Consider the following 12995-nt stretch of genomic DNA (forward strand, 5'->3'; position numbering starts at 1 on the left):
TCTATCATTCTTTGGACGTTTGTAACTGAAGTGTGACATGATACATTTATACCAGCTGAACAATGTTTTAATGCATTGTTCGGTTCTAGTACCTTTGAAGTTTTACAGTAATATTATATTGGATTTTTATACCTACAGTCTGTTTACTATCTTGGGTGGAGTGGGTCCAGCAAAGTGACACATGACTATTTAAATCAATCAATAAAAGCAAGTAAATTCAAAATCCATTCCAAAGTTGGTGTGTGGCAAACTACCTGTGTTAATGTGAAATGGTCAAACCCCAAGCTTAGAGTTCTTGCCCAGTCAACAGTCTTCAGTAGCGTTGACCACAAAGTGCCTATTCCACACAAGCAGGATCTTGCAAAAGAAATTATCAAAAGATCCAGTATTCACAAGTCCACTCAGGTGGTTCTTCTCCAGTTTGCCCTACACTTAAGGGATGACTTTGCTACAGTGCCAGCTAAGTGCAGAGAACCTAGTGGGATTAAACCGGCAATTATAAGCATTACTCTGTCATTAAGCAGGCTCACTATACTTGGCTTAAGTGCCAAAGTAGTTCTGTAGATCCCTGTCCATTTTTACAGTTGGTTTCTATTAAAATGCTTTGGGTTCACACAAGGATAATGTCAATGAAGCACTTGCGTTTTTGTGACTGGCTCTTGAAAGTTTAATAGCATCAGGCATTGAGATGCATTTTTTTGCTGCTTTTGGAGACCTAAGGTGGTGGTAGATGCTTTCTTACCACTGTAATCTCCTTTATGGGGGGATTCTTCAAAGAGTGAAGTTCTGCTGCTCTCCCAGTGTTTGGCTATAAAAACTGTTTATTGAGAAACTGGAGTATGTATGTGGTCAAGCTGACAATTGGCAATGCATCTCTAGCTTCAAGGTTCTGTTGAGCTGTCTGCATTCACGGATTTCAAAAAGAATGAGGATGAAATCAATATTCTGCATCAAAAAATGTTCAGTTGGCTAATATTTTTGTTAGTTTGTTTAGGCTGAGTTTATCTGTGGTTTGGATAACATACTTAAGATTAATACCTTTGTCTCTGTTGAAGGTTGGAGTGCACAGTCAGTGCTGTAAAGAATGCACGTTTTAATGTTTCAAGCATTGTTTCAAATGGACAAGCTAATTCTTCCTTCCATACATTTTCTTATGTGGTAAGTTTCAAAGTTTCAAGTTTTGGTTTTGATTAGTTCATATGGACTGACTCATACATTTTTCTTAATCTTTTTAAAATGATTTTGAGCATATTTTGATTTTGTTTTTTGTTTTTGTTTTACTATGCAGGATCCCAAAATAAGAAGTATCTCCCCCAGCTGTGGTCCAAGATCTGGTGGAACATTGCTGACACTAACTGGAGAATACCTAAGCAGTGGGAATTCTCGGGAGATTTATGTGGGTAAAAAGCAGTGCAGCTTAACCAGGTATAATGTGAGAAATAGTGTTTGAACCCCTCCTTGTTTTATACTTTTAAAATAATTTTGTCAAGACAGGTCTTGACAATCGAGTCCTGCATTAAGCATGGTGTTGGACCTGATGGCCTCCTTCCAACCCTACTATTGTTTGATCTTAAAGATAATTTCTAACTCAAGAACTTTTCTAAGTAGTACATAGGTGGCACACAAAATTACTCCTTATGATTACTAGATTCTTCATTTAATTTCAGAATAATGAAAAATAACATTTTATATTTGGATAAATTAAATTATTTTCACCATCATCAATACAAGAATTGCAATTGACTTCAAAAGTTCTTTTTACTCTTTTACTTTTATATGACCAAATCCCACATTTTATCAGGCTAATCTGAAGGTAAATTTTGAAATCTTTAATTCTTTAGTCTAGTAGAATCCTCTCTCAAGATCTTTTGGTTATTGCCCAATATTTTTGGTCAGCAGATATTCCCACCATAAATGAGAGTAAATGCCAGTCTTTTTTCTCTCTTCCTTTTTTTGCATTTCCAGGTAGTAGTCAAATTTTTAAATTTTATTGATCACTGCTGCAACCAAATACCAACTACTCAAAGACTTAGGCAGTGCAAATTAACATATGGGCTGGCTGGAGATTCTAATGCATTTAATGTATTCAAAGGAAGAAAAAAATAGATTCAAATTAATAGTGCATTTTTTTCAGTAGATTGATAACTAGGCCTAATACATTTTGTGCGTGTAAGAAGGATCTATATAATGCAGAGGCTGCAGTACAGTATAGGTCTTGCCTTCCCTATAATGTTGTCTTTTGAACAAGTATTTAGAAGTGCCTCACAAAAGTGAATAACAGTCATGCGTTACATGAAACAGAATAATGAGGGATACCACTTTGGAATACCAAGGGAGGGGATAAGCCAGCATCCTGTTCCGCCTGTTTGAGGTGAAGGACATGCTTTGCTTCCTGACAGCTGTATCCCAGATGGAAAACTTTACTTTGTCCCTGGAATTTTTCCCTGATCCATGGGTTTTCTGAGTCTGAGAAAATACATTTTAGAAAATATGTTGTGTGTCATTAATGCAATTATAGTAAACTTTACTCTCGATTCTGTGGGTTTTTCTTGTGCAGCGTAAATGATAGTACCATAATGTGTTACACCCCTCTACAAAGAGAAATGTTGGAGTGTCCTGTTCAAATGAAAATTGACTCAGTCTTTCGGACAGCTGGTCATTTTACATACAGAGAAGACCCTTCTGTTTCTAAAATTTATCCAGCCAAATCTTTTCTTAGGTAAGTGAAACGTTGCTGTTGAGGTAGGAACAGTGACGAAAAAGGGAATAAACACCGCTGCAAAAATAATCTGCCAAATGAAATGACATATTTTACCTCTAGCTGCAGTGCCAAGTTGATTCTGTTAAGATCTCAGTTGCACGCAGGAGGCAGCACCTTCTCCAAAACTGAGAGAGATCCTATTAGAAATGTTACTGAATTCATGACTCCCTGGCACTTCCCTTTTTTATTCACTTTGGCTCATACTGATACATTGGGCAGGTCTGGATGACATGACAAGCAATGGTGGTTTTTTTGTCATGGTTGGTATGCCATGTCATCTATACCCTATCATGCCATCTCAGCATGGTACTTCAGGCGTTTAGAAACCATGACTAGAAACAACAGTCTGTTCTAAGGTTTCTCAGCATGGTTTCTCATGGCTTGTTGTGTTGTCCCAATCTGGAAAACCCACCATGTTTTGTTTTGTGATCTCAGCTGTCAAAGAGAGGAGCCTGATTCCTCCCTAAAGTGCCTCCTGGGATACTGCCTGGAGGACTGAAAGGAAGGGAGATGGGGTGAGGGAGGTGAGTTAGCAACAAGCCTGATCGTCTCTCAGGCACATCCATGAAAAAGGCACGACACATGCTTGGCATGATGTGTGAACCCAACCCCTGTCTCTCTGTATCTCTTTCTTGTTGTCTCTTCTTTTGGAGATGGGCTTCTTGTCCCTGAGAATAAAACATAATAGACAATTACTGTGCTGTCATTTGGTTTTCTTTGTTCAAAATGCTGCATAGGACCTGGTTGCTTAGGAAGAATCATTCCAGGACAGTTAAACAGTCTGTCCTTCCAGTATCTTTTACCTAAATGTTGGCAAGATCTTAGTTATTTATTACACATCACTCAATAATTGAAGTTCTCTGGGCACTTCACAATAATTAAAGCCATAATATTTTATATATATTAATATTTTGTACAACATAAAATACACTATAAAAGCTTAAAACTATAATATAAAATAGAATTAAAAGCCAAAGTGAAACCTAACCATAGTAAAAAGTTTTAAAATATAAAAAGGATTTAAAACAACAGAAATGGAAAGACTAAAATTCCTGGAAAAATGAAATGTCTTTACCTGGTGCCAAAATGACTGCAACATAGGTGTCCCATGAGCCTTCTAGGGGGAAGTTCATTCCACATCTTGTGGAATGAAATTCATCTTAATGGAAACCACTTAGAATGTCCATCAGATATAGTCTGTGGGACGGATCCAGCAGGGTCTGCCTGCTACAGCTTTTGATGTTTCATGAGCAGAAGTCAACAGATTCATGCTTAATTATTTAATTTCTCTGCTGCCCAGTAAGCCAAAGCAATCTGGGAGGTAAACCACCTTAATAAACAAGAGTTTTGGAGGAAATCCATTATAGTAGCAAGTGCCATTGATATTGCACAGGTGTGGGTAAGGCAGTGTCACTATTGTTCCTCAGGGCATGTTGAGAAATGGTCCCTTCTCATGTGTGCATACATGCTTCTGGCAAGGGAGAAATAGGCACCAAACCTCAGGCTTGCTACTTCTTTCTGGGAAGAGTAAATTATTAGGCTGAGTAATCCTGCAGGAATCTGTATCTAGACCATCCCATACCTTTTTATATCAAATATTCTTCAGTTTCTCGGGATTAAAAGAACACCACTCTTCTCCAGATAGTGAAATAACTGCAGGATCTTCTGGTTCAGTACTTGACATGTTTTTGATGCTTGGGAGAGGAGAAGAAAGTATACAAACTCCTAAAGTCTCCCAAGCTCCATGTGTGGCTTGAAAAGATCGGGGAAAGCTGTTGTACTGGATGTCAATCAAATGTACATTAGTGCTATTCAGGGCTAGTATTTGTTTATATATTCCTAGGGTTTGGACAATCGAAACAGTTGTGTGTTCATGTATTTTTAAACATATTAATATGGGAGGTGGGGGGAAATTACTATTTCTCAAAAAACAGTAAGATTCCAGGTGCAGTAATTGTCACTTTGCTTCTATGTTGCTTTTTTTTATAAAGCTATTTTTAGCCTGTATAATGCAAATAACACATTGATATTTATGAAAATTAAAATACTGCTTTCCTGGATTGGTATTTATATATTTATTTCAATGTCTTTCTTTTCATCAGTGGTGGAAGCACCATTACCGCACAGGGGATCAATTTGAATTCAGCATCCTCTCCCAAAATGGTGGTTCAAGTATCTAAACTAGGCAAAAACTTTACCGTGGTAAGTTTGTAGTGATAGTGTGACCTTTCAGGTGCATATAGAAATGTTGTCAAATAAAAAATACAGCATAATCTTGTGCTTATTTGCTGAAAAGAAAGTCCTGTTGGCTGAATTTATACATCACGCTAACCCACCCTGAGAGTAACCTATGCAGTGTAAACTGTTCATGAAACAAGCCATGGTTTATCCCTGATCAATGAATGGGTTCATTGTGGCTTGTTTTCTTCCTCCTTCCCCCTTATTTTCCTAGCATGCATTGTGATACCTTTCATGGTAGAATTTGATGTGTCTTCCTATCCTGGCTCTGATCACCACCCCTTTTATTGCTACCATTTTTTCCAATGAATCTGAGCAACTTGGGTCTTTTTTTAAAGATTCAGCTCCTGAAAATTGTGCAACTGTGTTTGTAATGTTTTTAAATTATTGTTTTGGAGGTCTTGCGGAAGTTCACACATATGTATCTATGGCTGTCCTACTCATTTAACCTTGCCTAGTTAATTCCCTTATCTGTTTCATTTGTCAGAGGGAGAGGCAAAGTAGAGTAGGCAACATAAATGGAAGTTTAAAAGACAAGACTGCAGTCAGCTAGTTGGCACACCATTGCCAGTATCAACTGCTGAGCCATCAGTAGGAAAGCACTGGTAAAAGCAGAGAAGAAGCAAAGAAGTTGCATCAAAGTTTCTTGCCCTTAGCAATGCAATCCTCTTTCTGTATAACTTCTCAGTACCATTAGAAAGAGGAGATACTGGACTATTTTGCAAAAAGACCAGCTTTTTTTAAAAAAAACACAAACATATTTGTGCTACTTTCGAGGGCAAAAAAAGTGGTAAATGAGTGATTGTCACTCCAAAGTGCTGCTGGGCATTGGAGGAGGGACAGTCAGTGGTGGTGGCATGGGTGGGGACATTGCCACCCTTGCCTAGTTGCTTGCTGTTTGGTCCCTGGATTGAATTTGTTCTCCTGGGTTCGGATGACCTGACCAGCCATCATAGTACAAACAACAGTCCATGCACTATCAGGATGGCTTGCTCCTGAAAAAGAACCCCACCACCTGGGAAGCTGGTCTGGGTTCAGATGGCACAGCAACACATCGTGACTAGCTACCTATGCTATGTTGTCAGGCCATGCAAACCCAGTATTCATTGCAGCGTACTTTCTATTCGCTGTGCATACAATTGCAGCATTCCTGGCTTCCTTCCATGTTGGGCAAATATGCTTCATGTTGGGTATGTGTATTTACCAACAGCAGCATTATCGTGCTCGTCATCAGTCTGGCATCTCCACTTCCACTTGCTTCAGGCAGGTAGGCTGTCATCAGCATTGTTATTCCTCATGTGACAATTTATACCAGGAGTACAGAACCTCTTTAGCCCAAAGGGCCAGATCTATTGCAGAGAAGCTCCCGGGGGACAATTTCCAGTGGTGGGTACAGCCAAAGGCCATGGCACTGGGACCAAAATGCGAAATGTACTAGCTTAAAGCCCTTGCAGCCAGTAACTATGCCTTAGGAAAGGCATGTTGACAATTTGGAACAGATGAACGCTATACAATGGTCAAGAAGCTGCCAACAACAGGCAATTGGGAGCTGGGAATAAGGAGAGGGTCTAGTAAAGGTGGCTTGGAATTCTAGGGAATCCTAGACGACCACATTTTGTCACTGGATGTGTGATACTGCACCTGTGATTTATACCCTCAAAATTCAACAATTTTATTTTAAACTATAGAGTCAATCTCTTAAATGCTAAATAATTACTCTAGGGAGGGAGTAGAAAATGTGCAAGACTGTGCTGATTTTCCCTAATTCTGCTGCACACTACCTGAACTAGGCTTTCTCAAACTTGACCCTGCTACAATTAGGTAAATGTTACAATGATGCAGTCAGGAAGCTACCAAAATGCAGCTCCTCTTTTTATGCATGCATTCAGTCCTATAACACCTGACCTGTGAAAACTGGGAATACTTACACTGGATTAGGAAATAGGAAGAACACAGAAACTACCATGGGGATGTTGTTATTCTTTTAGATAATGAGAAATTATAATAGATGAAAACATGCTCTGAATAAGCAAGAATTTTAAATTTTGAATAGTTTCTGAAATCAGTTTTAATGATTTCTGATAAATTGACAGAAGAAACTTATATGTTCTTTTGCATCAAAGATAGCAGCAAGGAATAACATTGGGGGTCTGATTTTCTTAAAGGCTCTGGGAGTATGCTCAGTCAAATTGGAAGGCAGCATAGTGCAAACCTCTGTGCCAGCACAATTTCCAAATACCACAAAACATATTAAGACTAGCCAAGCATGATGATAAATCCTCTGTCACGCAGGCTTGCATTTGGCCTTGTCAAGGAAATGTCCTTTCTTATTCCAGAGAAGCCTTTACAGAGAAAGAGAAACCATCACAGACAGAAATATTAATGTCCAGATTGCCATGATTTAAGAACAAATCCACTTTAGGGTGAAGTCTGCGGATCAGAATTCAGTGTCCTGAAAACATTTGAGAAATCTGGGGAAGCAAAGATAACATGGAGCTGTTTGTGCTATGAAATAATAGCACGGATGATGGCATCTATGCTAGGAAAATGCCCAGACACATTCTTTGATCAAGCATAGATTTATATGACTGGCACTCAGGAAGATTTATGTGTGTACAGTTAGGCGTGTGTAGCTATCAAACAAAAGAAAGACAAATTTAGGCCATCACCTGAAAAGCAGCACTAGGTTCTCAGACTGTGTAGCAGTAGATGATGCCTCGACAGTGAAGAGCAGTATAGTGGGACTTGACAGCCCATTCCTATAAAAGCCACCTGGTCTCAGATCACCATGCAAAGTCAAACTGACCTTTTGATTGGTGTCAGTAGAGGCCAATTTAAACGTAGTGATCTCAGTTTCCTAACTGTGGCTTTGAAAACTAGGAATGAAAGTGAGGCCCATGTACTTTCTCCTTGCCCTTCCCTCCTTTCATACACAAGCTTCAGTTCTCAAGTACTGGTCTGTTTGAACTAGAGTTCAAAATTCTGGTTTATTTTCCATTACTTACCAGGACCTTAAAGTAGTATTCAAACTATTGTTTAAGATCCTGGTTAGTAATTGACACAAACGTAGAGGGAATTCTGAATCAGACTCAACTGAAGTACCAAAGTTGCCATTTAAAAGGAAGGGTGAAGGAGGAGCACAGCCAGAGCTGATGCTAGCTTTCACCTTCCTAATCTATAGCTTAGCAAGCCAGAATCATTATATAGTGGTACCTTGGCTCATGAATGCCTTGGTTCATGACCAAATTGGGTCGCAAACAAAAATGTCATGAAAATTTTGACGCAGGTCACGAACTCCACTTTGGGTGGTGACCAAGATAGCAGCCATCTCTCCACCCCCCTGAGTGGGGAGATGGCCGTGATAACAGTTGCGTTTGTGCAAGGAAGACATGCGTGATCATGGGTGCGCTTCTGCAGGAAAGACAGGCGCAATCTCGGCCATCTCCCCCGCCCCCAGAACTAGCACGGTTGCAGCCATCTCCTCATCCCCCAGAGTGGGGAGATGGCCGCGATTTTGCTGGGGGTGTGGGTGGGGAGATGGCCAAGATTGCACCTGTCTCTCCCTCCTCAGCACACTCCGTTCGCACCTGTCCCTCCCTCCCCCAGCGCATCCCGTTCATGCCCGTCTCTTCCTCCCCCAGCACGCTCTGTTCATGCCCATCTCTCTCTCACCCAGTACACCCATGATCCCACCCGTCTCCCCCTCCTGAGCACGCCAGGGTGACGGCTGCATGCAAGGATGGCGGGCCGATCTCGGTCATGCTGGGGGGGGGCGGGGAGATGGCCGCACTTGTGCTCAGGGTGGGGAGGGGGAGATGGCTGCGATCTTTGTTGTTCTTTGTCACTTTGCTTCACAATTTTCTGATTTAAAAAATGGTTACAGAACGGATTAACCTTATTAACATTGAAACTTATGGGGAAATTTAACTTAGCTCATAACCAATTTGGGTTACGACCAGAGTCCTGGAATGGATCAAGTTCGTGAGCCAAGGTACCACTGTATCTGAAAGCTCCTATGAGTGTGTGTGATGCTTTTTTTCTGCATTACTTGCCAGTGTGCCCCTAACTGCCATTTCATTCACTGTTCACCAATCTCTGGAAAAACATACAAGGGCTGGCAGAAGCCACCTTAACTTCTCATGAGAAATCTTGGCCTAGAAGTCTTGCACTTGGGTAGATGCATCTGCTTGTTAAAAAGAATTTCATCACTTTTTTCCAAGTGCCTGATACTGATCTAAATCTTTCCATTCTGTTCTCTAAAACGTGGCCATTCTACATTCTGTGTCAAAGGCCTTTTATTGTGAGGGCTGCTGTGATGGCCCAGATTCTATGACAACCACCTTTTACCCCTTGCTTTATCTGGGTCAACTGTTAGGCGATGCCCTGAAGCACACAGATCTTCTTTGTTTATCCAGTTGTTGTGCAACTTAAAGCAAAATCAAGTTAGTTGCTAGAGTTCAGTTTTTATGGGTCATGTTTGCATTCATTGTCTCATAGGTCCACAGTTCGTGTCAAGGTAAGTATGTTTCCATGTGGCAAGTCAGATTTGTTTTGTGAGGAAGTCTGTCTGCTCTCCAGTGATCCATCTAAAGATGATTTGATCTTCAGCTATATTTCATGTTTTGGCAAATACCTCCATTTGCATTCTCAAACAAATCACCTGAAATATGTAGTTTACATAGTTAAAATAAATGTATTTTAATCCAGATTGAACAGGCAATATCTTAATATAGTCTTGCCTAGATTGAATTGGATTTTTCTTATAGATTATCAGTCCAGTATTTCATGAAAAGCATCACATTTTTCAATTACTAAAACCAGTTTCAAAGTAAAAAATGTCATGTCAAATTATATAACAATAAGGGCACTACAAATGCAATTTCACTTGACCTTCCCAATCAGTCACATTGCATCACCACTAAAGAGTATTATTAGATTTTTTTTATCATTCTCTGAAAGCATCCTTTTCAGAAACTATCCTGATAAAGTAAAGAGCTATAGACTCTGTTCCAATAGATGCCCACAAACTAGGTTATGAATGCCACCATTATTAATTTAAAAGACATTGGTACTCTACAGTAGATAAGATGTACAATGAATTTACACTAATGAAATTGGCATAAAGATTACCAGGAATATCTTTTGATGTATACAAATGTTTCCATGTGTAATCATTTACATTCTAGATACCTTAAAAGTAGGAAATAACTATATTTTAGTGTTATTAATGTACAATGAGAAATTTTTCTGAGGCCATTGGAGCAACACTGCAGTATTTACATGCTCAGCCTATAGCTTTACTAGTATTAAATAATTTAGGGACACACTGGAATGTGTCTTTTCTAAGTTTTAGTAAGTCTGGACCCAACTGCTTATGAACAGAAGAATCATATATATGCCTATTCTGAGTTAAGCCCCACTGTATTCAGTAGATTGACCTTCTGGGAAATGTTTAGGACTATAACCACAAACCCCATTTCTCAAGATATGCACACATAGCAATTGCTAGATTATGGAAGAGACTGCTCTGTGGCTGCCTGAACCAAAATCTGCATCATGTGTTCATTCCTGGGAATGTATCATTCTCAGTTCACACAGTGGTGCCTTTAAAATACCCCATCCAGACCCCACATTAGCTTTATGATAATCTCACATAATATCTACTTTGGCCCCAAATAGAAAGCAGAGCATAGAAACGAGTTGAGGCCTGCACAATACATAGTTTGCAGGGGAAGACTTGGAGTTGGGAAAAGAAGCATCTGCAATCATCTGGCCATTGTAAGAATTGGTGGGCGGACCCTCATACTTTGGAGAACTGTGCCGATGTTCCAAGCTCAGGAAACACCTGTGCCTTCCACCAGGCCCTACAAGAGGGTTGGGCATGCTACCCATAGTTTTACAAGACTGGGTGTCAGAATTACCAAATGATGCATCGTGTTGCTTTCTAAAGCATCTACTTTGCAGCATGGCTTACTATTGCTATCACTTGTTCTTTCCAATCACCTGTGCATTATACTGTAATGCGCTATCTAAAATGCTTTTTTTTTTCTTGAAAGCTTACTCTGACCAGAGTCATGAGGGAGGCAGCTGCCTCATCAGTATCTTTTGTTGTCACTGAATCCTGGCCAGAGCTACCTGACACTTTTAACTGCCAGCATTTGAAGTCTTATCTTCCACTTTCCTACTTCAGAATTGTGAAGATATGATTATGTTCAACGGACAGAAGCCAGAACTGTGGTAGTTTGCAAACTACAAGAAAATAGACTTGTATTGTATGTGATTAAAAGGGCTGGATGTTTTACACAGTGGGTAATGAGCCACAGTAGGTTCTTGTGCCATGAAAAGCCAGACTCCTTCCCACAGGGTAGTTGCCTTGGAACAACATGCCATTCTGAAAACCCATGGCTTGTTCTAGGGGGTTGTTGAACCCACAGTGGGTGGACATGCTGGCCAAACCTGGCACACATCCTACTGTGGATGCATTGAAGTAATGAGTGAGCTGTTTGGCAAGACTGGCCGAAAGCCCTTACTGCTTCCTCTGAGTTGCCTTGGCTACCACCCATGACAGCTGCTCCAGCAGCGCCAAGTAGCATGATGGAGCAACCGCCAGAGTCTCGGTATCCCCGTTTTGCTCCTTATCTTTTTTATTATCTGATAACCTGTTTGCTGGCTTGCTCGGTTAATGACCAGAGCTGATACTTATTCAGTTTGACGAAAGGCATTTACTATGACTTCAAGCAGACAAGACTTTTCATTTTGATTACTGCATGTGCACATTTCCACACTATTAACCAAGAACCCCAACTCCCAAATATTTCACACATTCCTGCTGCCTACGATCTAAGAAAAAATAGGTATAAACCAGTGATGGCCACTCCAATGTGCCACTTGGGCACTTTGAAAGGGCTGTCAGTGGCAGGAATTGTGAAAGGGTCATGAAAGGAGAACAAAGAGGGATTATGACTAGACTAGGAAGTCCCTTGGGATACTGGCAGGAAGACAGAGAAGGAAACAGGCAGGAATAATCCACTCTAAACCTGATCATCTGTCAAGCACCCCATGGGTTCTTCCATGAACAACCATCAGTGCGTAGTGCCGTATTGTGCAAAATCTTCCAAATTGTTTTCCATATGGATCAGCCTCCACATGAATTATCTTGAAGCACCTACAACACAACAGCTGAACATTTCTGAGCAGTCTGCTGCAAATTGGCTTTTGCGTTTGTGTAAAATAAGCCATGTTGCATAAATGTTACGTGGTTCATTTTGCACAGAAACAGCTGAATTTTCTGGGCCGAGAACATGAGATTCTGGCAGAGAAGATAAATGGCTCTCTTCAGCTATTAAGGCATTGTGCAGAAGGAGGGTCTGTTTGTGTTTTCCCACCCTTTTATTAATGTATTGTTCAGTAATTCTGCAATTTATTACATAGTACAATGAGGTGGTGCGGAGGGGGGGCATTCCAAACTGCTGCCAGTTTTGAGATTGAGGTGCCCCATAGAGTTTTTGGCAGGAATGAGTAATATTTTTCCCTGTTGTCTGAATTAAATTCCGTTACTGGTTTATTTCCCTAGCTGTTCCAGTTGAATAAAATACCACAGTCCTCTGCTATGTCCTATTTGCACTGTCCTGTCAGATGAAAAAGGATACAACTGGAACAGAATTTCCCATGGCCATTTGAACCAACAACTTTAAATTAATTTTAGGGAGATTTTGTGTACCGATGAGTTTAGATAAAGATGACAGACGTTCAGCTTCTTTATTCAGAATTTATGAGAAACAGACTGCACAGCCTTGGAGATCCACAGTTGATCTCTTGACTTGTTTGTTTGTTTTGTGAATTAAATGGTTGATGTGAGTTTTGTTTTTACTGACTGTAGGGGTTCCTAATAATGTGATTAGATGAAATGTTGAAGCATTTGATGGCCTTTTCCTTGGCACTGTTTCCTGATGTACATACACAGGCTGCAACTAACAGCTTGATGTGTTTACATAAA

At 40.2% G+C, this 12995-nt stretch overlaps 1 protein-coding gene across 1 annotated transcript in view; it reads left to right on the plus strand.

Moving 5' to 3' along the window:
- MET (MET proto-oncogene, receptor tyrosine kinase) overlaps nt 1-12995 on the plus strand; it is a 108648-nt gene that overhangs the window by 70217 nt on the left and 25436 nt on the right. The window contains exons 7-10 of the mRNA XM_044423084.1: nt 1056-1158; nt 1289-1425; nt 2558-2719; nt 4864-4963. Of these exons, the coding sequence (XP_044279019.1) occupies nt 1056-1158; nt 1289-1425; nt 2558-2719; nt 4864-4963 (502 nt within the window). The remainder of the gene's footprint in view (nt 1-1055; nt 1159-1288; nt 1426-2557; nt 2720-4863; nt 4964-12995) is intronic.

This window comes from Varanus komodoensis, unplaced genomic scaffold (genome assembly GCF_004798865.1).
Source record: "Varanus komodoensis strain SLA01 unplaced genomic scaffold, ASM479886v1 scaffold13_1, whole genome shotgun sequence".
NCBI lineage: Eukaryota > Metazoa > Chordata > Lepidosauria > Squamata > Varanidae > Varanus > Varanus komodoensis.